The sequence below is a fragment of the Bubalus bubalis genome, chromosome 3 (assembly GCF_019923935.1).
Source record: "Bubalus bubalis isolate 160015118507 breed Murrah chromosome 3, NDDB_SH_1, whole genome shotgun sequence".
Taxonomy (NCBI): domain Eukaryota; kingdom Metazoa; phylum Chordata; class Mammalia; order Artiodactyla; family Bovidae; genus Bubalus; species Bubalus bubalis.
The window spans coordinates 86,068,293-86,095,992 of NC_059159.1; the positions used below are offsets into that span (position 1 = coordinate 86,068,293).

Sequence of the window (27,700 nt, forward strand, 5' to 3'; positions counted from 1 at the left end):
AATTCAGGATAGAAAGTTATCAGAGTATAACTGGTTCCTTATAGAGCTTTTTGTCTGTAATGGAAGAAAAGGGGGGCAATAGGGCACTTTTCCAGAATTTCTGCTCTCAGTAAAAATCACAGGAAGTACCGGCATTCAAAAATGAGACTGCCAGGGAATGGGAGGGGAAAAAATGCAGGAACAAGATGATGAATAGATGGATGGATAAATATCCAAACTCAGGATATCCAACCACTGGATTTAATTTCTCTTAAGATCACTGTGAAATGGTACACTTTGTTACTTTTTATGTATGGTTTTAAAAAATCTTGAGCCAATATGTTACTGCCATGTCAGTCAGTTGTCTGCATGGAGATAAAACCATATGTGGAAGTGTCTGTGCTATGGCATAAGGGGGCTGCAAAGGGAAAAGATGGTCCCTGTTAGACCTTGGAGGAAATAGAGTCGGGGTGGGGGACGGGGAGGAGGGGAGGGTACCTAACTAGAGAGAGAGAAAGGAGGGAGGCGCAAGCAAAGTCCAACATGGCACCGGGAGGAGGGGTGAAACTGGTAAATGCCGTGGACTTGTGGAAGAGGAGGAGCTGTAGACGGGGCGGGGAGGGGGGGGGGGGCTGTGTTTGATGATAAAAGATCACTCCCTCTTGGCAGTCCTTCTGCCTTCTCTCCCCTCTCTCCAGGCCATCCAGGACTTTCTTCCTCTCTTGCTGCTTGGCCTGGGCACTGATGACACCGATGACTGATTAGCCACCAGTGTTTGCTTGTAAATCAGTTTCCCCTTTAGATCAAACGCTCCCCAAGAGCAAGAACTGAGTGCATCCAGGAGAGATTAACGGCAAAGGAGTCTGATACCTGAGGAATCAGGCCTTTTGACTGAAAAGGTGTGAGGGAAGGCGCGCTCACAGGCATCCTCGCCGAATCGTGACTTTCACAGCTGAGGGTCCTGAGAGGCGCCCAGCTGGGGCTCACGCATCCCAGAAGGCTTTGGGACTGCTTGACTGCACGCTTCTGGAGATCAGGGGTCAGGGGTGGGATCTATTCACTTCCTCCAGGCTGCAACTGGGAGTCTCAACCCAAAGACTGGGAAGCTGGGTAAGGAGCTTGGTGAACCTTAACTTGGGACTAGGGTGTGTTGGGGTCCCCGCCAGACCAGCCCAGCCTCGCGCACCAGCCGAACCCCGCTGGCAGTCGTGGTGCTGCTGGCTTCCGCCGCCTCAGGAACTTCACGAACTTGGTTTTCTTCTGGTGCCCGTTGCACGACCTGGGTTGTTGTTTTTTTTTTTTTTTTTTGGTAAATTGCTGAGTGCTGAGAGGCCCCGCCCTTCCGCGCCCGGCAGCCCAGCCACCCAGTCACTCCTCCCGCGCTCCCCGGTGGGTGTTCCTTTCCGGACGACGCTGGAAGACTTGGTGGCGGCGGCCCATGGGACCCGTGGCGCTGCCCGCCTGGCTGCAGCCCAGGTAGGGCGCTCGGCCCGGAGGGTGGGGAGGGGGTCGGGAGGAAGGGCCGCCAGCGGGAGGGGTGCGGGTGGGGGTGTGTGGGTGGTGCCCACATAGTTCCGCGGGGCGAGCACCAGCCAGCGCCGGAGCAGCCTTACGCCTCACATTCCCTGGGGCTCTGGACAGATATTAGCTAATACAATTTTCTCGGCAACCCTAGGAATAACTGTTATTTTCCCCATGTTACAGCAGAGAAAGGACAGGCTGCGTGGCCACCCTTCCTTTTGTACGCTCTCTGCGGTCTTTCTTCTCTTCCCGTTCCTCCGACCTGGAGCGCTTCCCTTGCCTTTTCTCTACCTGCTGCAGAAGCACCAAGCACCCGTGTAGATTTCAGGGGCCCCGGTTCCAGAAAAACTGATTCGGTGATATGAGGGTAGAGCCTGGGATGTCTATGTTTATCCCACAAGCCAAGTGACTGCTGTAGGTTTCAAGGAGGCATTCCTTTCCCCTACTTTTTTAGTAGTGTGCCGTAGTCATCTGTAGGGGTACCCGAGTACGCTCATCAAGCTACATTTTATCTGCTTCTCAATTTTTTTGCTTTATTTCTCAGAGGTTTCACATCTCCAGCTAGGAAAAAAATCTTGTCTACCCTGATCCGGCCACTCCCGCCACTTTTTAGTACTAGAGACAACACTTTAAACAGTGCTTCCTCTGACCCCCTCAAACATGTATCTGTTCATCTTTTCTTAGTCATATCCCCATCAACCAATTTTCAAACTAAGCTTCACTTCCCTTTTCTGGCCCTTAAACTGCTTTCTGTGTGTGCCTGGTGAAGGAAACTATCTACTCTTGCAAACTATAATAGGCAGTGGGAAGATACTGACCCCAATCACAAAAATGCATTCAGAAATCAGTTCAGCTCAGTCGCTTGGTCGTGTTCAACTCTTTACAACCCCATGGACTGCAGCATGTCAGGCCTTCCTGTCCGTCACCAACTCCCAGAGTTTACTTAAACTCATGTGCATTGAGTTGGTGATGCCATCCAACCATCTCATCCTCTGTCACCCTTTCTCCTCCTGCCTTCAATCTTTCCCAGCATCAGGGTCTTTTCAAATGAGTTAGTTCTTCGCATCAGGTGGCCACAGTATTGGGGTTTCATCTTCAGCATATTCAGGAACTGATTTCCTTTAGGATGGACTGGTTGTATCTCCTTGCTGACCAAGGTACTCTCAAAAGTCTTCTCCAACACCACAGTTCAAAAGCATCAGTTTTTCTGCGCTCAGCTTTCTTTACAGTCCAACTCTCACATCCATACGTGACCACTGGAAAAACCATAGCTTTGACTACACAGACCTTTGTTGGCAAAATAATGTCTCTGCTTTTTAATATGCTGTCTAGCATATTAAAAGTTGGCTATAACTTTTCTTCCAAGGAACAAGCGTCTTTTAATTTCCTGGCTGCAGTCACCATCTGCAGTGATTTTGGAGCCTCCCAAAATAAAGTCTCTCGCTGTTCCCATGGTTTCCCCATCTGTTCACTATGAAGTGATGGGACCGGGTGCCATGATCTGAGTTTTCTGAGTGTTGAGTTTTAAGCCAACATTTTCACTCTCCTCTTTCACTTTCATCAAGAGGCTCTTTAGTTCTTTGCTTTCTGCCATAAGGGTGGTGTCATCTGCGTATCTGAGGTTATTAATGTTTCTCCTGGCAATCTTGATTCCAGCTTGTGCTTCATCTAGTCCAGCATTTCTCATGGTGTACTCTGCATATAAGTTAAATAAGCAGGGTGACATATACAGCCTTGACGTACTCCTTTTCCTATTTGGAACCAGTCTGTTGTTCCATGTCCAGTTCTAACTGTTGCTTCTTGACCTGCATAGAGGTTTCTCAGGAGGCAGGTTAGGTGGTCTGCTATACTTATCTCTTGAAGAATTTTCCACAGTTTATTGTGATCCACACAGTCAAAGGCTTTAGCATAGTCAATAAAGCAGAAGTAGATGTTTTTCTGGAACTCTTGCTTTTTCGATGATCCAATGGGCAATTTGATCTCTGGTTCCTCTGCCTTTTCTAAGTCCAGCTTGAACATCTGGAAGTTCATGGTTCACATATTGCTGAAGCCTGGCTTGGAGAATTTTGAGCATTACTTTACTAGCGTGTGAGATGAGTGCAATTGTGTGGTAGTTGAGCATTCTTTGGCATTGCCTTTCTTTGGGATTGGAATGAAAACTGACCTTTTCCAGTCCTGTGGCCACTGCTGAGTTTTCCAAATTTGCTGGCATATTGAGTGCAGCCCTTTCATAGCACCATCTTTTAGGATTTGAAATAGCTCAACTGAAATTCCAACCTCCACTAGCTTTGTTTGTAGTGATGCTTCCTACGGCCCACTTACTTTGCATTCCAGGATGTCTGGCTTTCGGTGAGTGATCACACCATCATGATTATCTTGGTCGTGAAGATCTTTTTTATAGTTCTTCTGTGTATTCTTGCCACCTCTTCTTAATATCTGCTTCTGTTAGGTCCATACCATTTCTGTCCTTTATTGTGTCTATCTTTACATGAAAAATTCCCTTGGTATCTCTAATTTTCTTGAAGAGATCTCTAATCTTTCCCATTCTGTTGTTTTCCTCTATTTCTTTGCATTGATCACTGAGAAAGGCTTTCTTATCTCTCCTTGCTATTCTTTGGAACTCTTCATTCAAATGAGTATATCTTTCCTTTTCCCTTTGCCTTTCACTTCTCTTCTTTTCACAGCTATTTGTAAAGCCTCCTCAGGCATCCATTTTGCCTTTTTGCATTTCTTTTTCTTGGTGATGGTCTTGATCCCTGCCTCCTGTACAATGTCACGAACCACCATCCATAGTTCTTCAGTCACTCTGTCTATCAGATCTAATCCCTTGAATCTATTTCTCACTTCCACTGTATAATCATTAGGGATTTGATGTAGGTCATACCTGAATGGTCTAGTGGTTTTCCCTACTTTCTTCAATTTAAGTCTGAATTTGGCAATAAGGAGTACATGATCTGAGCCACAGTCAGCTCCCAGTCTTGTTTTTGCTGACTGTGTAGAGCTTCTCCATCTTTGGCTGCAAAGAATGTAATCAAACTGATTTTGGTATTGACCATCTGGTGATGTCCATGTGTAGAGTCTTCTCTTATGTTTTTGGAAGAGTGTGTTTGCTATGACCAGTGAGTTCTCTTGGAAAAACTCTATTGGCCTTTGCCCTGCTTCATTCTGTACTGCAAGGTCAAATTTGCCTGTTACTCTAGGTAGTATTTCTTGACTTCCTACTTTTGCATTCCAGTCCCATATCATGAAAATGACATCTTTTTTGGGTGTTAGTTCTGCAAGGTCTTGTAGGTCTTCATAGAACTGTTCAATTTCAGCTTCTTCAGCGTTACTGGTCCGGGCATAGACTTGGATTACTGTGATACTGAATGGTTTGCCTTGGAAACCAACAGAGATTATTCTGTCATTTTTGAGATTGCATCCAAGTACTGCATTTCAGACTCTTTTGTTGACTAGGATGGCTACTCCATTTTTTCTAAGGCATTCTTGCCCACAGTAATAGATATAATGGTCACCTGAGTTAAATTCACCCATTCCAGTCCATTTTAATTTGCTGATTCCTAAAATGTCGATGTTCACTCTTGCCATCTCCTGTTTGACCACTTCCAATTTGCCTTGGTTCATGGACCTGACATTCCGTGATTGAATTACCCTGCCTGGGCATGCCAACATTGCTACTCCCATCTTGTAACTATAAACTAGTTATCCTTCAAGTTATGCACTTAGCAGGAACACGTTGACCACATGGGCCTCTCTCCATCCATATTTTCTTTTCAAAAATACTCAAAGCTAACTTTGCAATGCTTGCTTTTATCCCTTGGGAAGCAGCAAAGTGAGAGGTTTATCACAGCTGAAAGTGAATGTTGAAATAGAACCATATCTGGCTTTAAACAAACCCAGGATGGTCACTGTAACAGATAGTGTGTGCTTTCAAAATCTCATGGGGATTAGAAGGGTATCCAAATTAAAAACTCAGATATGGATTAATTGTCTCTTGCTGTCTCAGATTGGCCAGTAAATTAGTTAAAATACATGTGTATAATGCTGAAAAGGTGATTATAAAGAAGTGTTTAATGTGCTTAAAGGAAGTATTTTCTTGTATGTATTGTAGGTATAGGAAGAATGCCTATCTTTTCATCTACTACTTAATCCAGTTCTGCGGCCACTCCTGGATATTTACAAATATGACAGTCAGATTCTTTTCATTTGGAAAAGGTAAAAGCCCAAAACAGTTTTGAATTTTTAACTTTTAATCCTCATTTTCACCTAGTCCTAGTTATAATTTAACTTCTGTGAACTTCACCTAATATCCTTCACTTCTCTGAAATTTAGTGACCATATTTTTTCAGTAAGCATGCTTCATTCTTAATGCAAAAACCAAAACCTTTTGGAGGAGGCAGTAAGTAAAATGAGGGAAAGGGAAGTGAGTTCTCCTTGAGTAGGCATTTGCCCTGAAAACATAGACGTGGCATTGAGGTGTACCATTTCACTCTTCCTTTCTTGGTTCTGCACCAAACCTTAGCAGATCTGGTGTGTGTTGAAGAAATCTGTAAATTCCAGTGTAACTTTTTTTTTTTGTATAGAAATTAGAAATTAACCAGTTCTTCTCTGGTTTCTTATTCCCCAGGTTTAAGGTAACTGGAAACTACTAACAAATGAAAGACAAACTCTATATTCCCCATTCTTCTATTTAATCCTTTTAAAAGGCAATGTGTCCATAGGAAAATGACACATTTTGTAGATGACTCATCACATATAGGGGAGTTAGTGCTAAAGGTTTAAGTCATAAGCTTTCTCCAGTTTCCTGAAAGTAAAGATTTTAAATGCATTTAAATTTTCAAAAAAACCCAAATCATTAAATGACTGTCAAAATAAAATTCTTTTCATTTTCCATCCCCACATGGATAAGGGTCATCACAGTTTCCAAGTGTTGCATGACTTGACAATTTGAGCAATTGCTGGTTTCAGCTAAAAACAAACATTAGTATATATCTGGGATAAGTCATGCTCTGCTCATCAATTCAGCCTTCAATATCATGAGAAAATTAATCTATTTCTGTGATACCATAAACTATTTGATGTTGCTTTTTTTTAACTGCAGATTTGCGGATAAATTCTTGCCTTTGTTAAGAACCTCCAAAGATATAACTTGAGGCTTGTGTTTCAACTTTGAGTGTTGGGAGTCCTCAAGCAGAGGACAACACAGGTGTTTGGAAAACTTCCTTTTGTTTTTAGGAAAAAAGCATCACTTCTAGACCTTGGAAGTTAGCTGTGGCTTCAAGGGCCTGTTATAGGTCATTCACAATATGAGTAACAAGACATGAATGTATTCTTATGCTGCCTGGCCTTTCCATTGGGGGGAAAATGCCTTAGTCAGCAGTGTATTTATTTCTTAATTGTGATCTCGCCATCCATAATTAGAGAAGTTGCATTTTATTAAAGAAACACAACCCATTTCTACAGAAGGTAGCTTGAAAAGAACTGTGTGGGGGGTCAGTACAATTTCCAAATCAGTATATAAATTAAATAGCTCAACAGCACTCAAGCACCTGGAATAGACACCAGCTTCCTTCTTCCTTCAGGGAGCCGTGTGACTGATCATGCTTTTATGGCAAGTGCAGGACTGTATATGCCTCAGGAATCATCTATAAAGTGGGAATGATAAGAATGTCTACGTCATAGAGCTGCTGAGAAGAGAAACTCTTTGATAAATTACTATCATGTGAATGATAACTAGGGAGTGAAGACGATAAAGATTGCCCTAGATGTTTCTTAATATGGCAGGATTTCATTTAAAAAACAGCACATTTATTCTATTTAGAGAGACATTTGTTTCCATCCATTTCAGCTGTGTCAAATGTAGTATTTGTTTGGAGCCCTCTGCAATGGGCCCTACTCACAAAAATCCAGAAAGCCCTAACCATGTATGTGCAGGACATAAATGCTATATAAATGGAAGATGTTATTTGATATCATGGCATCATTAATGTCATTTTCATAAATCTCTGAAATCATATTTTCTCATCTCTGTCATTTTCTTGTCCATAGACAAGGAGAGGGCACAGCAGTTTCTCTAATAAACTCACTTTCAGCTGGAATTCCTTTAGAATCATATAAATGGGAAATAAATGCTTTAGCTTTGGTCATAGAGCCTTCCTTTTCAAGTTTTAAATTCTTTTTGGAAGAGGAGCAATTAAACTGTACAATGATGTGATGTGCTTTCTTTGGTTACATAGTATTTGTAATTTAGAAATCTAGGAAATTTGTCACATGTACAAAGGAAAATGAAGTAAGGAATCTCAGTTGTATTTCAAACTGCTTCCTAGATTTGGGTTGTGATCTAGATTTTACTTACTATGTCTGTATTTTTAATTCACTGGACACAGATTCAATGGTTGACACTTTTTATGCAATTGGACTTGTGATGCAACTTTGCCAGTCTATTTCCCTCTTGGAGTTGCTGCACATATATGTTGGCATTGAATCAAACCATCTTCTTCCTAGGATTTTGCAGGTAGGTCTTAATCACATTATTTATATTATAGAATCTGTTGCATACGTAACTTTGTTCTGTTTACAGCCACTCGACTTTGTGGCAGTGAAAAAGCCAACCTTTGCTAATGTGCAACCCAAGTCACTAACATGGAGAATTCCATGAAAAAATGACCCCATCGTAAAACACTGCACAGTCAGAATTGCCAGTTGGAAGCGTTCAGAGAAATGATGCTTGCTGCTTTGTGCAGCACTATAGTGATCCTCTCCTGGGACGAGATTTCATAGCCACTGCCCAGTCTTACTATGCCACGGCCTTGGGTGGTGTAGTACAGAGAAAGGGCATAGGATGGGAGCCATTCAGACTTGGGGTTTGGTGCCTGGCTCCTCTACCTACACTGGGATACATTAACCACCATCATCCAGCTCTTTAGGGAAAAGGACGCCACATACATTACCTGGAAAAGAATAAATTTGCAAAAGAAAAAAAAAGGTACCCTTCATCCAAGTCCAGAGATTAGAATACTCCCCAGCCATTTCTTGTTCATTGTGCCCCTTTTACTGAATGCAGTTGCAAAGGAGTGGTCTTTCGTGTTTATTTAGTATAGCATCTACTTGTACAGGGGCTTCCCTTGTGGCTCAGCTGGCAAAGAATCCTCCTGCAATGCAGGAGACCTGGGTTCAATCCCTGGGTTGGGAAGATCCTCTGGAGAAGGGAAGGGGATTCTCCAGTATTCTGGCCTGTATAATTCCATGGACTGTATAGTCCATGGGGTTGCAAATAGTCGGACACCACTGAGCTACTTTCACTACTTGTACAGACCTGGGAATGCTGTAGACTTGGCTTCAAATTGGAGAAGACTCTTGAGAGTCTCTTGGACTGCAAGGAGATCCAACCAGTCCATCCTAAAGGAGATCAGTCCTGGGTGTTCATTGGAAGGACTGATGTTGAATCTGAAACTCCAATACTTTGGCCACCTGATATGAAGAGCTGACTCATTTGAAAAGACCCTGATGCTGGGAAAGATTGAGGGCAGGAGGAGAAGGGAACGACAGAGGATGAGATGGTTGGATGGCATCACCGACTCAATGGACATGGGTTTGGGTAGACTCTGGCAGTTGGTGATGGACAGGAGAGCCTGGCATGCTGCGGTTCATGGGGTCACAAAGAGTCAGACACGACTGAGCAACTGAACTGAACTGGCTTCAAATTCCAGTTCTATCTCTTAGTTATATAAGTTTAAACAAGTAATGTAATTGTTCTGAGCTTCATTTTCTCATGTGATATGCAAATAGCATGTATCTTCTGGAGTAACTGAGAAAGTGGGTGGGATAAGTTCCTAGCACTTAGTTAAGAATACAATACCTGGTAGCTGCTGCTGTTATTTTAGCTATCATTGGTTCCTCTGCCATGTCTTGAGCCCTAGATGACCATGTTCCTTTTAAAGGCAGGTTGACGGAAGATGGTAAATTCACTGATAGAGATTTAGTATAGGAAAGCATTGCTGAATTAAGGCAAGAAAAATTAAAAAGTGATATTTTCCACAAGGAGAGATAAGGGCTAGGTAGCTATATGAACATACATTTAAAATTTACAGAAAAAAGTATTTTTATTAGTATAATTTTAACAATTTGTAAAATAAATTTAAAAAATGGATAACTAAATGTGACAAATTTGCATTGTAAAAATAATTAAAATGTTAGAATCTGATTGTATTGCCAGCACCTAGCAAAGTGCTTAGAACATAAACACCTTAAATTTTGTTGAATGAAATAGTGGCATAGATCCTTATATTAAAATTTGCTGAAATATCATGAGAGTTTAAAAGATGGAAATCAGAGTATAAACCTAAGGAGCCTATCAAGAACTCTGCATTACAAGTTGATGGGAGATTTTAAATTTTGCTTATTCATTAGAAGTGGAGAAATAGTATTAGGATGAAGTTACTTTAGTGTTGAAATAGCAAATGTAAAGTAAAAATTGGGGCAGTATCTAGAGTACAAACTAAGAATAGTTAGTTAGCTAGCTAAGACCTAGATGGAATTGCCTTAAATGTATGTCCTTACAATATGAAAAGGGGTACATATCTGTCCCAGAAGAAGCATATTATTTAGGAACAAGATTTATTGATATGTATTATCTGTAAACAACTTAAGATGCATATAGCATTGCTTAACATTAAATTTACAGGCTTCCCAGGTGGGTCAGTGGTAAAGAATCTGCCTGCCAAAGCAGGAGATATGGGTTCAATCCCTGGGTCAGGAAGATCCCCTGAAGAAGGAAATGGCAACCCACTCCAATATCCTTGCTGGGAAATCTGGTGGATAGAGGAGCCTGGTGGGCTACAGTCCATGGAGTCACAAAAGATTTGGACACAATTTAGCAACTAAATGCTAATTTTAGACAACAGAATTAACCCAGGTTAAGTGAAAGCTGTATTCTAGCATATGGAATTATTTTTCTTGGACTATGATCAAATTCATCTGAATCTAAGTCATATTTTCTTTTGGCATACCTTTTTGGACTTTTTACTTTTTTAGGCTAAAGTGGATAATACTAATTTTATGGTAAAACAGTTTCAAAGTTAAGAGTTATTTCCAAAGTAGGAAATGCAAATGAGAAACTGGACAGGTAAATTTGTAAGAAAGAAAAGCACCTTGAATATGTCTCAAAAATCTGTACAGTATTTCTGCTTTCCAAAAGTATGTAGGCTTGTCCAATAACAGAAATTGTTACTAGAAATCTGATTTCTTGCAGGTCTAGAAATTCCAGGATATTTAAGCGTGATTTTAATCCCTATTAATTGCAACTCTATTGATTTATAGAAGTATGATCACTTGTAATTGGACTGTATCCTGGTTTGGTAATTAAAAAGTAATGGCAAGTATATATTGGCACTTTTATTTGAATGTGAGGAGGCAAAGTCTCCTGTTGATGGGGCTCAAATGGTTTTTAAGTCTTTGTTGTTGGGAGGAATCAGGGAATCATCATAGTAGGGAAGACAGTTATTCTCACCCTGGGCCGATTATTATTAAATTTTTGTTACGTTTGTCTTCCTCTTTATCTCTTTGAGATTTTATCTGTCATCTGTTTCTTTTATTCATTTACTATCTTTTCTATGGTTTTCAGAATAGACATGATGTTCGAAAAAGCTTCAAAAACCCATGTGGTCAGGTCCAAAGTTTCATTTTAACCCCCTTCCTTAGAATTCTGCAGACAACTAGAAGAATTCCCACATTATAAGATGACTCTGAGGCCCCTTCTTTAAAATAACCAAACAAAACTCTAAAGCTGTGTAATCGTTCTTGGTTTTCCTGTTTCCCCATCTTTAAATGAAGAAACTGTAGTTAAGAATGTGGCCAAGCTACTCACACAGTACTCATAGCTGATTGCATACAGTATTTTGAAAAAATGCACAATATCTAGCTACTTTGAAGTAGATTGAAGAGAATTCTGCTCGTGTGTGTTATTATTTTGACATTACCTTTGTGACACTGGTAAGTCACAATGGAATTGTCTTTTTTGTAACTGCTTTGCCAAAATATGAAGATGAGTAATTCCCAAAAGCAGTAGGAACAATTAGCTAGTTGAGCAATTAGGATCACAGGTATAATATCAATTGATGGTGGTATGTGTATATATATACATATATGTGTGTGTATATATATACATATATATGTGTGTGTATGTATTTTTGTATCTCACAAAAATATGTTTGTTTTCTTCTGTACATTTTAAAATGTTTTATACTCATCTTTATTTGACAGGGAAAAGCCATTGTGATTTTCTAATATTACAGTTGCTGAAGGAGAAAGGGCTTCCCTGGTGGCTTGGAGAGTAAAGGATCTGCCTGCAATGCAGGAGACCTGGGTTTGATTCCTGGGTTGGGAAGATCCCCTGGAGAAGGAAATAGTAACCCACTCCAGTATTCTTGCCTGGAGAATCCAATGGACAGAGGAGCCTGGTGGGCTACAGTCCATGGGGTAGCAAAGGGTCAGACACAACTGAGCGACTAACACACTAACACTAACTAAAGGAGAAAGAGTGGGTAAAACCTATTGACAGTAACACTATGATAGTTTAACAGAGAGGTATATTTTATATATTTTTTAAAAACACAGTTTAGGGGAAAAGAGTAAAACTGCAACAAATAGTTGTTTACATACATCCATTTTTGTAAACACAAGCCAATTAAAATTATATCAGGAAAAAAATTTTTGATATTTTAAAATTGTAGCACGGGAAAGTAAAAAGGTCCAAAAGTAGCATATAACTATAGTTAAAAGTGATAATTGAAAACTAGGCATCTCTTCTCTCCAATCCCTTGCTCTCAAATGAGTGTGCATATTTTATTAGCTTGATTTTTTTAAAAAGTTGAATTGGAAACTAGTATTTTAGTAGATTTAATCAAAACAACTTGGCTTTTATGGAGCGGAAATACCATCAACCTTGAAATACTGATTTTGAAGGACTCTATTCTGACTTTGCTTGTGTAGAAGCCTGAGAAAGAGATTTTTGTTGATATATAATAGCTTTAGGATGTTTCAACTCAAGGAGAGGGGAAAATAATCCACAAAATTAACCTTTCTTATTGACATTAAGCTGATGTGCCTTTAGGAAACCCTCAAAGTTATCCACTTTACTCCTTTAGTTTTTGAGAGCGGCTTGAAATGCAAAGACTTTGTACACAACTGAATTAAAATGGCTAAATTCTGTCCCCTGACCTTTGCATCACAATAAACACTGCTGCACATGTATTCATTTGACACAGTTTTTAAATCTATAAATCAAAATCCTGGGAATTATTACCCCCACATTATTGTGATACAGAAATTCCACTTTGTGATACAGAAATTCCGTTTGTGAGCTCAAATTGCAAGAACAATCCTTATTTTTGCCATCCTATTTCTGATAAGGACAAACAGGAGTCTGTTGTCAGAAATCACTCCAAAGATTTCACAGTCGCAGATTTTGTAAGAAAAAATGTAGTCTGTCCCCAAGGAGAGTGTCTTAAAACAAACCCTTTTAGAAACACAGCAAAGTTTCACCCTAATCTCTTTTAATCCATGAAGCAAGTGCTTCTTTGCATTGCTAGATTAAATAATCTTTTGTCCCCCCATAAAATCATATAATTTTCTCTCCAGTTTTGAGTTGGGAACAGGCTTATATTGTTAGAGATGAAAACTGTACTGAGGATAGTGTCATGCTATGAGATTCTCAAAGCTTTGCTTCCTGAAAATGAATTATATACACAGTTCACTCTGTAGGTAGGATTTTTTTTTTCTTTTTTCTTTTTGGTACCTTTTGTATTTGATCAGGAAGTTCTTCAGTGTGATAGTTATAAAGCTGTTGTTGTTGTTTAGTCGCTAAGTTATGTCTGACTCCTTGCGACCCTATGAACTGCAACACACCAGGCTTCCCTGTCCTTCACTGTCTCCTGGCGTTTGCTCTAACTCATGTCTATTGAATCAGTGTTGCCATCCAACCTCCTCATTCTCTCTCGCCTCTTTTCCTTTTGCTTTCAGTCTTTCCCATCATCAGAGAATTTTAGTCACAGTATAATTTTAAAGATGCTGAGATTAACTTTTTTATTTACTGATAGTCTTGACTATCTACAAGAAAAACATATTTTCTTATAAATATACTAATTACTACATTAAATTATACTTATTTTTATTTTCAGTATAATGACTTAACACAAAAGTTAAATGACTTACCCAAGTTCACAAAATTGTAAATGGTGGAGCAAAAATTTGGATTTGGGTTAGTTTTCCTGAACACTCAACTATTATGCTACACTTGTTTATAGTATCTGTCTCACAAACTAAGACATAAGTACCTATGTCCTTATAGGCTGGAACATAGCCTACTTCATAGGCTGGGATTTGATCTTGTTCATCTTGCCATGTCCACTGGGATTCAGAATAGTGCACTCAGTAAATATCCATTGTTTGATGAATAAATAAACATATACAAATAGTATTTAAATACTTTTGTCTTACGGAAAATAATTGGTGACTTTTCAACATTTAAGGGTATGTTTCTGAAGTTCTCAACACAAGTTCATAGCATTAAAGTAGTTTGGGTTATCCTTTTAGTAATGTAATAGTCTTTGAAGCTACTACTCAAAGACTAATTAAACAACTACTTGATTTTTAAGACTGTAGAAATTCTCTCTATAGTTGAAGTATGATTTTTACCCCTTCAATAGTTTCTAACTAATTTGTTAGCTGCCATTAAAAAGTAACACTTTAATTTTAACAAATTAAATTCTTTGACAAAGAACACTTTAATTTTAGTCATTGCTTAATCTGGAGTTCCCAAACAGAATCCCAAACAGAATTCCTAAACAGAATTCCCAATTCAGAATTCCCAAACAGAACATAAAACTACAAAATAGTTTTATAGTTACCATATTTTTGAGTTGGCCACATTACCACCATGTTTAATGTGGCCCAAGTTAGTGTTTTCACTGTGCTTTTATTCTGCCTGTTTGAGTTGCACAAAATATTACAAGACCCTTTATTAGTAATTGTCATGTTCTCATAGGATTTGTCTAAAATGACAAAGTGCTAAGTTGTCCCAACGATAAAGCTCTAAAAAACTAGTCAACTATTATATGTAAAGAAAGTAATAAATTTAAACAATATATTCTTGAAAATTGTTTTGGTGTTGATTCAGAAAATCAAAGGGATTCTTTTAAGTTTTAACTTTTCAGGAGAGGCTTTTTTTTTTTTTTTTTTAAATAGACTATGACCTAGACTTTATATCTGCTTCCTTGGTGGCTCAGATGGTAAAGTGTCTGCCTACAATGTAGGAGACCTGGGTTCAATTCCTGGGTTGGGAAGATCCCCTGGAGAAGGAAGTAGCAACCCACTCCAGTACTTTTGCCTGGAAAATTCCATAGATTGAGGAGCCTAGTAGGCTACAGTCCATGGGATCGCAAAGAGTCGGACATGACTGAGCAACTTCACTGGTTCACTGATAGACATTATATGAGGGTATAGCCCATTAAAAAGCAAAGGTGAAAATGTCTTAGTGTTTCAGAACAAGGAATTTAGAATGACATGGTCTAGATTTTGATTCCACATCTGTAGGCAAGTCATTTTCACTTTGTTAAATGACTACAAAGAACTCTTTCTTTGTAAAAGGCAGAAAATAGCAGTAGGACTTCTGGGGTTGTTATGGAGATTAAATGAGATGACATGTGTTTAGATACTGGCACAAAGTAATCAATAATTTTTTTTTTTTTTTACCAATTTAGGAATATTGCCAACTATATTCTCCCATTGTCTTGCCATTGAATGGTCAAGATAGAGTTAAATAACCATCAGATAATTTGTTAATTAGATGGATATCATAGAGGGGGTGATGGGTCTTCACATACCTGTATGTATGTGGTTGTGTTTTGGGGGGCATGCTTATTACCTCTTCTATGCAGTTGGGATTCCATCACCAATGTACCACAGTCCCTTAAATGATTATTTTCAACAGTGTTTCTTTGTGCAGCTCCAGCCCCTCTTAGGAGATTCTTTTCCCTCCCTACTCATCAACTGAGGGACAGCCTGGCATCAGAGATTGCTTACAACTCTGGAAGCCAGGACAGGATATATATGTTTCCAGGTCTGCTTCTAGGTTGGGCAAATCACTTGATTTCTCTGGTTCCCAATTTCCTTGTTTGTAAAAAGGTGGGGTTGGGCATGTATCTTGCAGGGCTCCTAGAGATCTGTCTTATCAGAAGTAGCTTATGTTCTTTGGTGGCTCAGATGGTAAAGCGTCTGTCTACAATGCGGGAGACTTGGGTTCGATCCCTGGGTCAGGAAGATTCCCTGGAGAAGGAAATGGCAAGCCACTCCAGTACTCTGGCCTAGAAAATCCCATGGACGGAGGAGCCTGGTGCAGGCTACTGCCCATGGGGTCACAAAGAGTCGGACACGACTGAGTGACTTCACTTTCACTTTATGTTCTTTATTTCAGTAGTCAGCCATGTAATTAGAACTGTGTTTGTGTGCACGCATTCATGTGTTTATCTCCTGAGATTTTGATCAAAAATTAGATAATTTTCCCAGTTAGCAGACACTGATGAAATGTAAGATTAGGCAGTGCCTAAGTACTTGTTTGCTGTTAAGATCTTGTTATCTCAAGGTTGCTGTGTGTCATGGCAGCAAGCTCGGATCATTCAATAATTAATCATTTCAGTTAAGTCTACTTCATTACATAAATATGGTTAAGTCAAGAAACTAGAGCATTGAAAGAAAGACTAACAAAAGAAAAACTGCCATGTAGGTAGCTTCCATCGATTGACTAAGGTTTGAATTGTGTCTAATTTCCTTAGCTAAGTAAGGGCCCTCTTGACTCACCAATGTGGTTATAAACATGCTGATACAGCTTCTACATGTGTATTTCTGATCCTCTGGCCTGATATTGGCAAATTTTAGATTTCTCTGCACTAGGTGATTTTCCAGGACTAACAGGCTGTGCTTCAAAGTCACAGATTATCCAAGTCTTTTCTCCCTGATCTGCTTTTAAAATAAAGACAGCTACTGAAAGACACAAGTCAGCCCTCGTCTTTATCACTAATATGCTCTCTCAATCTCAGGGATATTTTCCTGTGACCACTGTGAGGAAAGTAAAATATTCTATTAAAAACCAACAAAAATGCAGAATATACGAAGTATATTAATACAGCATAAAAATACATATATTTAGATTGGAAAGAGAAATGTGTATTTCGAGGTCAGTAATTGGAGCTAAGCCATAAGTGTGTGCATTCTCAGTGATTTACAAATGCTTACTGACTTGGAAAAAATATGAATTTGTGAATTCTATTCACTTTCCACTAGCTTAAGGGTTAGGATTATATTATTTCCCACCTCTCAACTCTCAACACCCCTGCACCACACCCCACTCCCCTCAAAAAAAAAAAGGCTATGGTGGCTTCTTGGTTGGATGAAATGGCAATTTCTTGGCCTGACGTTCAAAACTCTTCACCAGCAGCATGTTTTCAGTTTTATCTCCCATGGTTCTGTTTGTGCACTTCCTTTCTGGCCCTCAGGGATGTTTTGGCCCCCAGCACAGCTGTGTTTTCACACCTCCGCCTCTTTGCTCTGGCTGCTCCCCAGGATGCCCACTCTCCTATCCAGTCTACCTGACAAACCCTGTCCATTCCTCAAGATCCAGCTGAAATGTTGCCTGTCTCCATATATCTCTCTGCATCCTTTTCCCACACAGTCTATCTCCCCCACCTCTCCTCCCATACACGACCCTTTAAATGACAGCATTACTCACACTGTGCTATAGTGAAAGCCCCACATTCTCCTACCGTTGCTACCCTATGTAGCAAGGACGATGCTTTTCATTGTATATGTTGTCTTAGCACCTGATATTTAGTGGACACCCAATGAAAGCTTGTTAAAGTGAGTAAAACCATGTGTTCATGTGTCACAAGAAGGGACATGCTGTGATCCAGATGAAATATCTGTTATGTTTTTATCCATTACGTTCAATTTGAAGAATACAGAAAAAAAGAAACCAAAAAGGAGGAAATGAAATTCACCCATAACCTTACTCCCCCAGAGATCATATTAATTGTATAGTATACATATTTAGAGTTAAAGCATATTTCTTAAGAGGAACTTTGGTTTTTAAAATTAGAAAATTGCCTACATGCTAAATAGATGATCCTAATTCTTGACTTTGCTATTTCTTTTGTTAGCTCACAGAAAGAATAATTGTCCTCTTTATGGTGATCACCAGTCAAGAAGAAGTCCAAGAGAAATACGTGGTGTGTGTTTTATTCATCTTTTGGAATCTATTGGATATGGTTAGGTAAGGAGGCAAAATAACCTCTTAAAGCCAGATTACTTTCTACAGTGAAACCAGTATTAGTTGCCTGTGTTTGATTGCTCAGAGATAAATACATAACCTCTTTTCATATTATTTTATCTTGATATGGAAATGTATTTTTTTTGCTCTCCATAATGGGCATATCAAAGATAATGAAAACCTACCATGGTATTACAAGAGCAAATCAGTGCATTCAGGCATAACACCAACTGGGAATAAACCTCACAGCTGTTTGCTAATGAAAGGCATTCTCTGCAATTGCTCCAGCATGTTACTTTAATAAACAAAGCCAGACTTTTCTATCATAGTCACAATTTACAAAGTTGGTTTCTTTGAATTCAAGAGTATTTTAAATATAGGGCTTTACCTCTCTGGGGTGAAAAACACACCTCCAAAACATGTGTATACAGCTCCAGCAGGTTCAAATAACTGAAGCTCGTTCATGAGCTCACTGGGAATCCTTGGACCTCAGGTTTAGAGTCCTTGCCCTAGTTGGTGTTCTGTTGACTTCTAAATTCTAAAGCTTTGCAATGAGATGCGCCCAGTAGTATCTCTACCAGCAATGGTGTAAAATAGCCTCTTTGCACAGTGGCTCACTTTGGAGAGGTTCCTAACTGCTACTTCTTGAGAACTGTCCCTCTTGCTGGAAAGACCTGGATGTGAATGGGTAACAAAAGTCCACAGCATTTTAGCAGAGGTTATATAAAATTCTTTTTTGTCAAAATCTTGGCTGAGTTAACATATTCTAAGTAGAATGATTAAAATGAAATATTTTGTTGAATTAAAGTGACTATAATTCTTTGTTATATATAACTTAGTTATTTCTCACTTTTAACTGAAAGATTTGTGGACTTGGGGCAAACTTTAGGGACTTTTATAGCCTGTGACTTTCTGTTTATGAGACATGGAGCCTCATCTGGGACTGTGTCTTGCTTTCTTGTTGTTGTTTTTTTTTTTTAATGTACATCATTTTTAAAGTCTTTATTGAGTTTGTTACAATATTGCTTCTGTTTTATGTTTTTGTCCTTTGGCCACAAGGCATGTGGGATCTTAGCTCTCTGACCACTGATTAAACCCTCACTCCCTGCATTGGAAGGGGAAGTCTCAACCACTGGACTTCCAGGGAAGTCCCAGGGAACCGTGGCTTTCTGATGTTTTATTCTCTGTATGCTCACTTGTTTCAGTATCAGTCCAGTCTCAGATAAGTTCAGTAGACCCATTAGAGAACAAAGTAGTTTTGGCATTGAGAGTGGTATTGTGATGTGATGGAAAGACTTTGGGACATAGAAGTAGAAGATCTCAAGATGAACCTCACCTCTACTACTTATGCTTGGACAAATCACATAATCTTAAAAATAACAGCAGTGCGATAATTCATGGACCTTAATATTTACCCTTTTAAAGTATAAAATTTGTTGGTTTTAGTTTATTCAAAGATATGTGTAACCTTCACCACTGTCTAATTTGAGACCATTTTCATTGCCCCCCAGAGGAGCTCCAAATCCATCAGCAGTCATGCCCCCTTCCCTCTTCCTTCCAGCCTCTGACAACCTCTAGTATACTGTCTGTATGGATTTGCCTGTTCTGGACGTTTCATATAAATGGAGTCACATGACATGTGCTTTTTGTGATTGGTGTCTTTCACTTAGCATAATGTTTTCAAGGTATAGCCATGTTGTAACAGGTATCAGTATTTATTTCTTTTTTGGCTGAATAATATTCTATTATATCGATATACCAATTTTTATTTATTCATTTGTCAGCTGATGGACTTTGGGCTGTTTCTACTTTTTGGTCAGGAGGAATACTGCTATGAACATCCATGTACAAGCTTTTGTGCGCACATATGTTTTCATTTCTCTTAATCTAGGACTGAAATTCCTAACTGCTTAACCATTTTGAAACTCTTTTTTTCCTGTGTAAAATGGGGGTAGAATTAACTTCCAAGTTTACCTTAGAATGATGTTTTGAAAAGCAACTTCCTGAAACTGATGAAAGTCTCTGTGAAAACTCCACAATAACACGATGGTTAATGGTGGAAGACTGATCTTTCTTCCAAAGATCAGGAACAAGACAACAATGTTTACTCTTGTCTCTTCTATTCAACATTACACTGGAAGTTCTAGGCATGGCAGTTAGGCAAGAAAATGGTATAAAAGTCATCTACATCAAAAAGGAAGGAGTAAAATTATCTCATATGATACAATTTTATGTTAAAAAATCATAAGGAATTCACTAAAAGTACTAGAATAAGCTAGTTCAGCAAAGTCGTAGAATACAAAATTGATATACATTTGACCCTTGAACAGGTGAGGGTTGGAGTGCTGACTTTCTGCCCAGTTGAAAATCCATATATAACTTTTCATATATAGAGTGCCTCTCTGTCTGCAGTTCTGTGTCTGGATTCAACTAACCAGAGAGTGTAGCACTGCAGTATTTACTATTGAAAAAAATCTTCATATAAGTGGACCCACGTAGTTCAAATCTGTGTTTTTCAAAGGTCAGCTTTACAAAAATTAAATGTATTCTACCCATTTCAAGGGCCTATCCTAAAATAAAATTAAGAAAACAGTTCCATGTACAATAGCATCTAAAAAGTACTTAGACGTAAATTTAACAAAAGATGTGCACAACTGGTGCCCTAAAAACATTGTTCAGAGAAATGAAAGGAGATCTAAATACATGGAAAGATGTCCCATGTTTGTGAGTTGAAGACAATGTTTTTAAGATGGAACAGTTCTCAAGTTGATCTTCTGCATTCCAGATTCAATGCAGAAGCTGAGAAGCTGATCCTAAAACACATATGGAAACCTCAAGAAACCAGAGCAGCCAAAAGAATCTTGAAAAAGAAGAACATAGTTAGAAGATTCGCACTTCTCAATTTCAAAACTTACTACAAAGTAAAAAAAGTTGTACATATCAAGAGTGTGATACAGACATAAAGATATAGCGTGGAATAGAATTGATAGTTCTGAGATAAACTTTCAAATTTATGGTCAGTTGAGTGTTGACAAGATGCCAAGATCATTCAGTGGAGAAAAATAGTCTTTTGGAATAATCTTTCAGTCAAATGATGCTGGGCCAACAGGATATCCACATGCAAAAGAAGGAATTCGGTTTGTTACTCCACACCATATATAAAAATTAACTCAAAATGGATTAAAAACATAAACAGAAGAGCTAGAACTATAAAACTCAGAAGAAGACATAAGGGTAAATGTTTTTGATCTTGGATTTGACAATGGATTTTTAGGTTTAAAACCCAAACCACAAGCAACAGCAAAAAAGAGACACTCTGGACTTCTACAGAAATGATTTCTAAACATATGAAAAGATGCTTACCTACTCTTGTAATAAGAGAAAAAAACATCAGAGTAGTGAAATGTTATTTTTTCCTTGTATTGGTAAAGAATAAAAAGTTTGATAACATGCCATATTTGGTGAGTGCTTGCGCTACTGATGTATATTATATATAGTATATACACAGAGATAAGCATAGGCAAAGGATTTTGGAAAGAGTATGTAAGGAACTGGCATTGGACATTGCCTCTGAGAAATGGAATGAGGGTCCTGGAGTGAATGAAAGATTTACTTTACTGCATTCATGTTTTCGGAGTTTTGGATTTTGTTTTGCCATATGTATGCACTGCCTGCGTCAGTAGTTCTAAGTGTGGTCCCTGGGCCAGCGGTGTCAGCATCACCTGGAGCTTGTTTGTAATACAAATTCTCAGGTCCCTTGAATCAGATGCTCTGGAGATGCCTAGCAATTTGTGCTTTAGCAAGCCCTCTGAGTGATTCTGATGTATGCTTAAGCTTGAGAAATAAAGGCAGGTTACATCACTAAGGCAGGTTTAAAATCAACTCCTGTACTCAAAACAAGCCCCTAAGGCCCGTTATTTAGTTGTTTACACGGGATGGCCCATTTAAAAAAAAAGTTTTAAAATTATTTCCATAGATATTTATAGGTCTGTCTGTCTTAAGAAACTTAGCTGCTGTATAAAATGGGTTTGGCTTCCAAGTGAAATTGAAGTCACTATTTGAGGAAACTTGTAACTGTAATTTGCTAAGGGACAAGAGTTACATTTTTTTCTCTTTACCTCTATAATTATCTATGATCCACCCCACGAGACAAGCCAGACTGACATGGTTCCTCTCCCTCCGTTTTTTTACCTCTTCTCCTGCTTACATTACAGGAAATAAAGTAAGGAATTTGCATGCTCTCTGGTTTTACCTGTGTATTCAGTTACAAAGTAAAGTGTTTTCTTCTCCTGTTATTTCCCAGACACCAGCAGCAAATGTTTATGAGCAAACTTGTCTCCTTTCAGGTACACTTATAGCATGTTGTCAGTCATTGGAATATCCTATGCTGTCTTGACATGGTTCAGTCAAACCCTGTGGATGCCAATTTATCCTTTGTGTGTTCTCGCTGAAGGTAGGAAAAGAGTGACTTTCTGTATTGTTTACTGACAAAGCAATAATGGTTTACAACACTTTCTGATGATTAAATTACTATTTTTGCCACTGTTCAGCTGACTCAGTGTTATCTCTCCTGGCATACTTCCCTTGATGCAAAGAAGCAAAGCATTAAAAAGCAAAGTTAGAGGAGGAAGCAGTTCTGCACAGTAGACAAAATATTGGATGAGGAATGAGGACATCTGAGTGCAGGCCCTTACCTTCATTAACTCGCTGAGTTTTGGGTAAATCATTTAACCTCTCTAAGTCTGTTTCCTCATCCAAAGGGGGTTTAACATTTAGTGACTTAGTGATTATTTTTAATGCATAGAAATTCAGTTCCCCCGAGCAGGCCTAGCCTTCCCACTTACCAGCTATTGTGCAGCCTACTTTGCCAGAGGCAATGAACTCTACATATAGATTAATCATCGGTTTCTCAGGGAAACATTTCTCAACTTCCTCATCTACACCAGTTCCCACTATGAATCTCTTTAGTAAAACCTTAGCAGTGATTAGACATTTGCATGATTCTTTGATTAATATAGATTTCCCTGTCTAGTCTCTAAGCTTCACGGGAATATGGGGTTGTCTTTGTTTCTTCCTTCCTTTCTCTTATGAACCCAATGTACATGATCAATAAACAATGAATTATTAAATACAATGTGAAGTAAGCTGATTACTAAGCCTAAATGTAAAACTTAAGCTTAAAATCGAGTGATTAAACATCTATTTGCATAGAGCTTGAGGATATTTGTGGAATATATGCTTCCTTCTGTAATAGATTTAGCAGACAGGAAGGAAACTCTGAAACAGACATGATAAAAGTTTTTGAAAACCAAAGGCGTAGAGATATGAAGAGAGCACATGTTAAGGTAACTAAAGGAAAACATACAGAAATATTTAACATAAAATGATGGTGATGTTGATAATAATTGTAAAGTATATATGATATACCCATATGTTTTCTATCCACCAATGACCAGAGAAAAAGAGCTTACATTCTAGTAAATCATATTAAGTATAATCTTAAAATATGTTTTGTTTTCAAAAGGAAGAATTATTATTGAGTTTTGAAATTAGACTATGCCAAAAGAATCTAGAAAATCTTAAAAACCATAAAAAATGGATCGCACATTTATTTGAGAACAAAATCCCTCACTCATTGAAACATTTATTAAGTACATTCATTTGTTAGATAATATGAAAAATACTGTAAAGAACATATAAAGTAATAAAGTAGAAATATGACTAATATTTTCCTAAGAATAAGGGATGAATAAATATGTAGTAGACTTTTCTTTTTATTCCGTAATTGTAAGCCTTCTTGTTTCTTAGGAGAGCTATGTTTGTATATGGTTGCTGTAAAATGCATATTCTTTTATTAAAATTAGATTCATATACTTATTCTTGCAATTAAAAAAAGCATATGCAGAAACATTTTGAAAGCATATAAAACAAAATATCAATAATGATTAATTCTGGGTGGTGGAATGTAGGTGACTGCAATTTTGTACGTTTCTATATATTTCCTTTTTTTTTTTGGTGTCAAGTGCAGACTCTATGCTGATGCCACTGTCTGGCTATAGAAGCTGTAGGCACCTGACTTTTCCTCCATCTTTTAAGAAAAGAAATTAAAAATAATAATTTTAGACTCACAATAAGTTGCAAAAATAGTGCATTGTTGCCATGTACCTTCACCCAGCTTACCTTGATGACAACATCTTACATAACCATAGTACCTTGTCATTTTATTCCATGAAATGTTATGAAAGGTCTATATATGGTGTATAATTCCATAGAATATTCAACTCTTTATTTGACAAGAGCCTCCTCCTTCAAAGTAATTGGAGGCCAGCATTTCTCACACTATTCCTCAGAAGTTTTATTAAGTACTGCTGGGGATGGGGAGGAAGAAGGAGCTATTCCAAGACCAGTTAAACTGAGGAAATGGGTGAAACCAGTTTCTTTATTGCAGAACTTGACAGAATCTCCATTCTACCAATGTGTGTTGTGAAACTCTAAGAGGAAAATATATGAAGCATTTTCCATGTTCACTCATCTATCACCACTACTTGTGGCTAAGAGGACAGGTATTTTGAGATACCATTTTTGGTACAAACTACTATGTATAAAATAAATAAGCTAAAAGGATATATTATACAGACAGGGAATATGGCTGATGTTTTATAATAACTATAAATGGAGTATAGCCATTTAAACTCCACTATACAAAATTGTGAATCACTCTGTTGCACACCTGAAACTTATACATCAACTATACCTCAATAAACAGAGAAACACAGTAAACTCTGTATATGCACAATAAAATAAAACAAGGATAAAAATTTAGCAGATCCCACTACTGTAATGGCCTTGCCAATCTGATCTTCAGTGCATTTCCATACCAAATTATAGCTTTGGCAAAAGGATTCAGCAGCTTTCGCAGGGTTGTCATTATCAAATTCAGAATATCCTTCAATTGTGCTAACATACATACATATCCATGTAGCAAGTTAAGAAGGGAAACCTTCATGATTCGTTTTTTCTTTAAACAGCATTTACCATCTATCAGTCGCTGCCTTATTTCGAATCATTTGGCACTTACTCCACAAAGCTGCCCTTTGACTTATCCTTCTATTTCCCATATGTGCTGAAAATATATCTCATGATGCTGTTTGTAGGTAAGTGGCTCTTCTGTTTTGTTTTTGCATTCTTCCTGTGCTTTTTGGTTTGTGCTGCCATCTACCTTAGTATCAATAGAAAGGTCTGCAAACATGCAAGAGATGAAAGAGGAAACCTGGAATGATGAACTGGACCTTATTACTTAGTAAAGCACTTAGAAGTTATTTCTAATGGTTTCTGCAGGACATTATGAGATCAAATATATCACTGTATGAACAAAAAGAGTTTTACTGGCAGAAAATGTAACTGCTTTGTGTATGAAATTTTCACCAACAGACACAAGCATCTACAAAGAAAATCAGGATGTCAAACTAAGTAAACTTGGCTATCTTTGGATTTCCCATTTGTATCTGTTTCTCATTCCTGTTTGTTTGGCCGTACGTGCTAGCATTTCCTAGCAGGCAAGTCGGAGTAGGTGCTAAAGACTCAAGAAAAATATATGGAGCAAAAAGTTAAGCTGAGAAAACCTGATTGATTAATTAATCTGTCCAGGAAATCGAGAAACAGACTTCTGTTGTTAAATTTTAGTTTCATCAGCTCTAACCTTCATACATCCTTAAGATAAGTATTACCTCTAGAAGATAACAACTATCAGGTGTGTAAGAACAACACATAAAAGAGAAGACAAATGTGAAACTTTGGGGGGAATGGAGAGAGCTAAAGAACGGGGAAAAGTTCCTTCTTTGTAATATGCAGAACAGTAAGATGGAGGAATTTACTTCCCCTTCTGCAGAAGATCTAATCACTCTTTAAGTATTCTTCTTTGAGTCTCCTTTGCAAGTGTCCTCTTCCTGGACTCCAGGCAATACGCTGTATTTCAAAACCATGGTTCTTTCCAAAGAAATTGTTGCTGCTGCTGCTAAGTCACTTCAGTCGTGTCCGACTCTGTGTGACCCTATAGACGGCAGCCCACCAGGCTCCCCCGTCCCTGGGATTCTCCAGGCCAGAACACTGGAGTGGCTTGCCATTTCCTTCTCCAATGCATGAAAGTGAAAAGTGAAAGTGAAGTCACTCAGTCGTGTCCGACTCTGAGCGACCCCATGGACTGTAGCCTACCAGGTTCCTCCATCCTTGGGATTTTCCAGGCAAGAGTACTGGAGTGGGGTGCCATTGCCTTCTCCAAAGTGATGGTTAATCAATCTTAATTTTGCCATTTTCTTGTCTACCTTAGGTATGTATTTTACCTACAATCATCTTTACTCAGAAAGACGGGACATCCTCAGAGTGTTTCCCAATAAGAAGAAAATGTGAAGCATAGCACTGGGATGTGACATGAGAAAGAAGAGGCTTGTGGAGTCAGCTGCAGGAAACACAACATGGGAAGTATTCTGGTGAACAGATATCTAGTATTTGACAAAAATCCATAACATGGAATAATTGCACTCCTCCCCAGAACTCTTGACATACACCACAGTCTGTTTTCCCCACACATTGTTTTTAGTTCATATACTCTTCACAACCTGTTTCACCAAAGCTGTGAATTTTACACAAGTTAAGTTTGTATTGTGTGAAGCCTGATTATTTTCCTGTAAAGTTAATGAGAAATAGGATTTTAACTGGAGTAGATTCAATTAAACTAAGAAACCAAAGTTGTTAACTTAAATGACATCTATTTACATCTATTTCTTTTCACTTCTGAGTTCCCATGTAGCAGCTAATCTGTGGGAGGGGAGTGGTGTGTAATATGCCCTGTACTTTTCTAGAATAGCCTATTTTATAGACTGATATCACTGTGCCCATAGTTAACACCCACCTTAAACATTAGACAAACTTGGAAAATAAAACATTTTTCCAAACACTGAAAGAGTATTTGTTAATGTTACACAAGTTGTTTGGACTTTGCTGTCTTAAAAGAGGACCCTGAGGAAAACAGCACAGACTTTGTTTCACAAATCATGCCCCATATTCCTTTTTTGGAACATTTAATCAGGCCATATACATACCTTACACAGAGATAAAAGGTACACAAATATAATAAATCAATTTAAAGAAAACTGAGAACTAGTGATGCTTCAGATTATTTATTACTGAATTATTATTGCTAATTACTATAAACCATATATGTCATCACTTACAGTTTTTAAAAATGTTCCTTTCTTTGAAGATCTAAAATATATGTGAATAATTTACTAATAGAATTTTTGTACCTTCAGTATATCATTCATTTTTCTTGAAAGAATTATAAAATCTTATTATCCAGTAACTATGTAAAGTGAAAGTGAAGCCGCTCAGTCGTGTCCAACTCTTTGCGACCCGTGGACTGTAGCCCACAAAGCTCCTTCGTCCATGGGATTCTCCAGGCAAGAATACTGGAGTGGGTTGCCACTTCCTTCTCCAAGTAACTATGTAAAAAGAGTATTAAATATTGTGTTAACAATAAGAACCAAGTAATGGGGATGTCATTATAATAATGGGTAAACTTATTTCCACTAAATAAAATATTTAAAAAGAAACAATTGAGTATTACTAAAGATAGTTGGTGTATTTATATAGTTAATAATTTTTGGAATTTTAAAATAAATGTTAAAATTATCCTTGTAAGAAGCTACATTTTATTTTGCTTTTGTTTTTATTGGAAGTATAGTTGACTTAAAATGCTATGTTACTTCAAGTGTACAGCGTAGTGATTCAGTATTTTTGCATTATTTGCCATTGTAGGTTATTTTAAGTTAATGGGTATAATTCCCTGTGTCACACAGTTGCTTAACTGTTTCATTTAGAGTAGTT

At 38.1% G+C, this 27,700-nt stretch overlaps 1 protein-coding gene across 3 annotated transcripts; it reads left to right on the plus strand.

The window, feature by feature from the left end:
- Positions 1 to 700: 700 nt before the first annotated feature.
- HACD4 (3-hydroxyacyl-CoA dehydratase 4) lies at positions 701 to 26,971 on the plus strand. Of its 3 annotated transcripts, XM_006059091.3 has the most exons (8): positions 701 to 1,089; positions 1,335 to 1,455; positions 5,612 to 5,715; positions 7,887 to 8,014; positions 17,709 to 17,821; positions 22,165 to 22,271; positions 24,847 to 24,972; positions 26,145 to 26,971. In XM_006059091.3, the coding sequence occupies exons 2-8, from the start codon at positions 1,418 to 1,420 to the stop codon at positions 26,222 to 26,224; spliced, it is 696 nt and encodes a 231-aa protein (XP_006059153.1). In that variant the 5' UTR covers positions 701 to 1,089; positions 1,335 to 1,417; the 3' UTR covers positions 26,225 to 26,971. The 3 variants fall into 3 exon arrangements, with proteins under 3 accessions (XP_006059153.1, XP_044795728.1, XP_025137244.1); XM_044939793.2 differs by lacking the exon at positions 1,335 to 1,455 and having other exon boundaries at positions 703 to 1,089; XM_025281459.3 differs by lacking the exons at positions 701 to 1,089; positions 24,847 to 24,972 and having other exon boundaries at positions 1,096 to 1,455.
- The last annotated feature ends 729 nt before the right edge of the window (positions 26,972 to 27,700 follow it).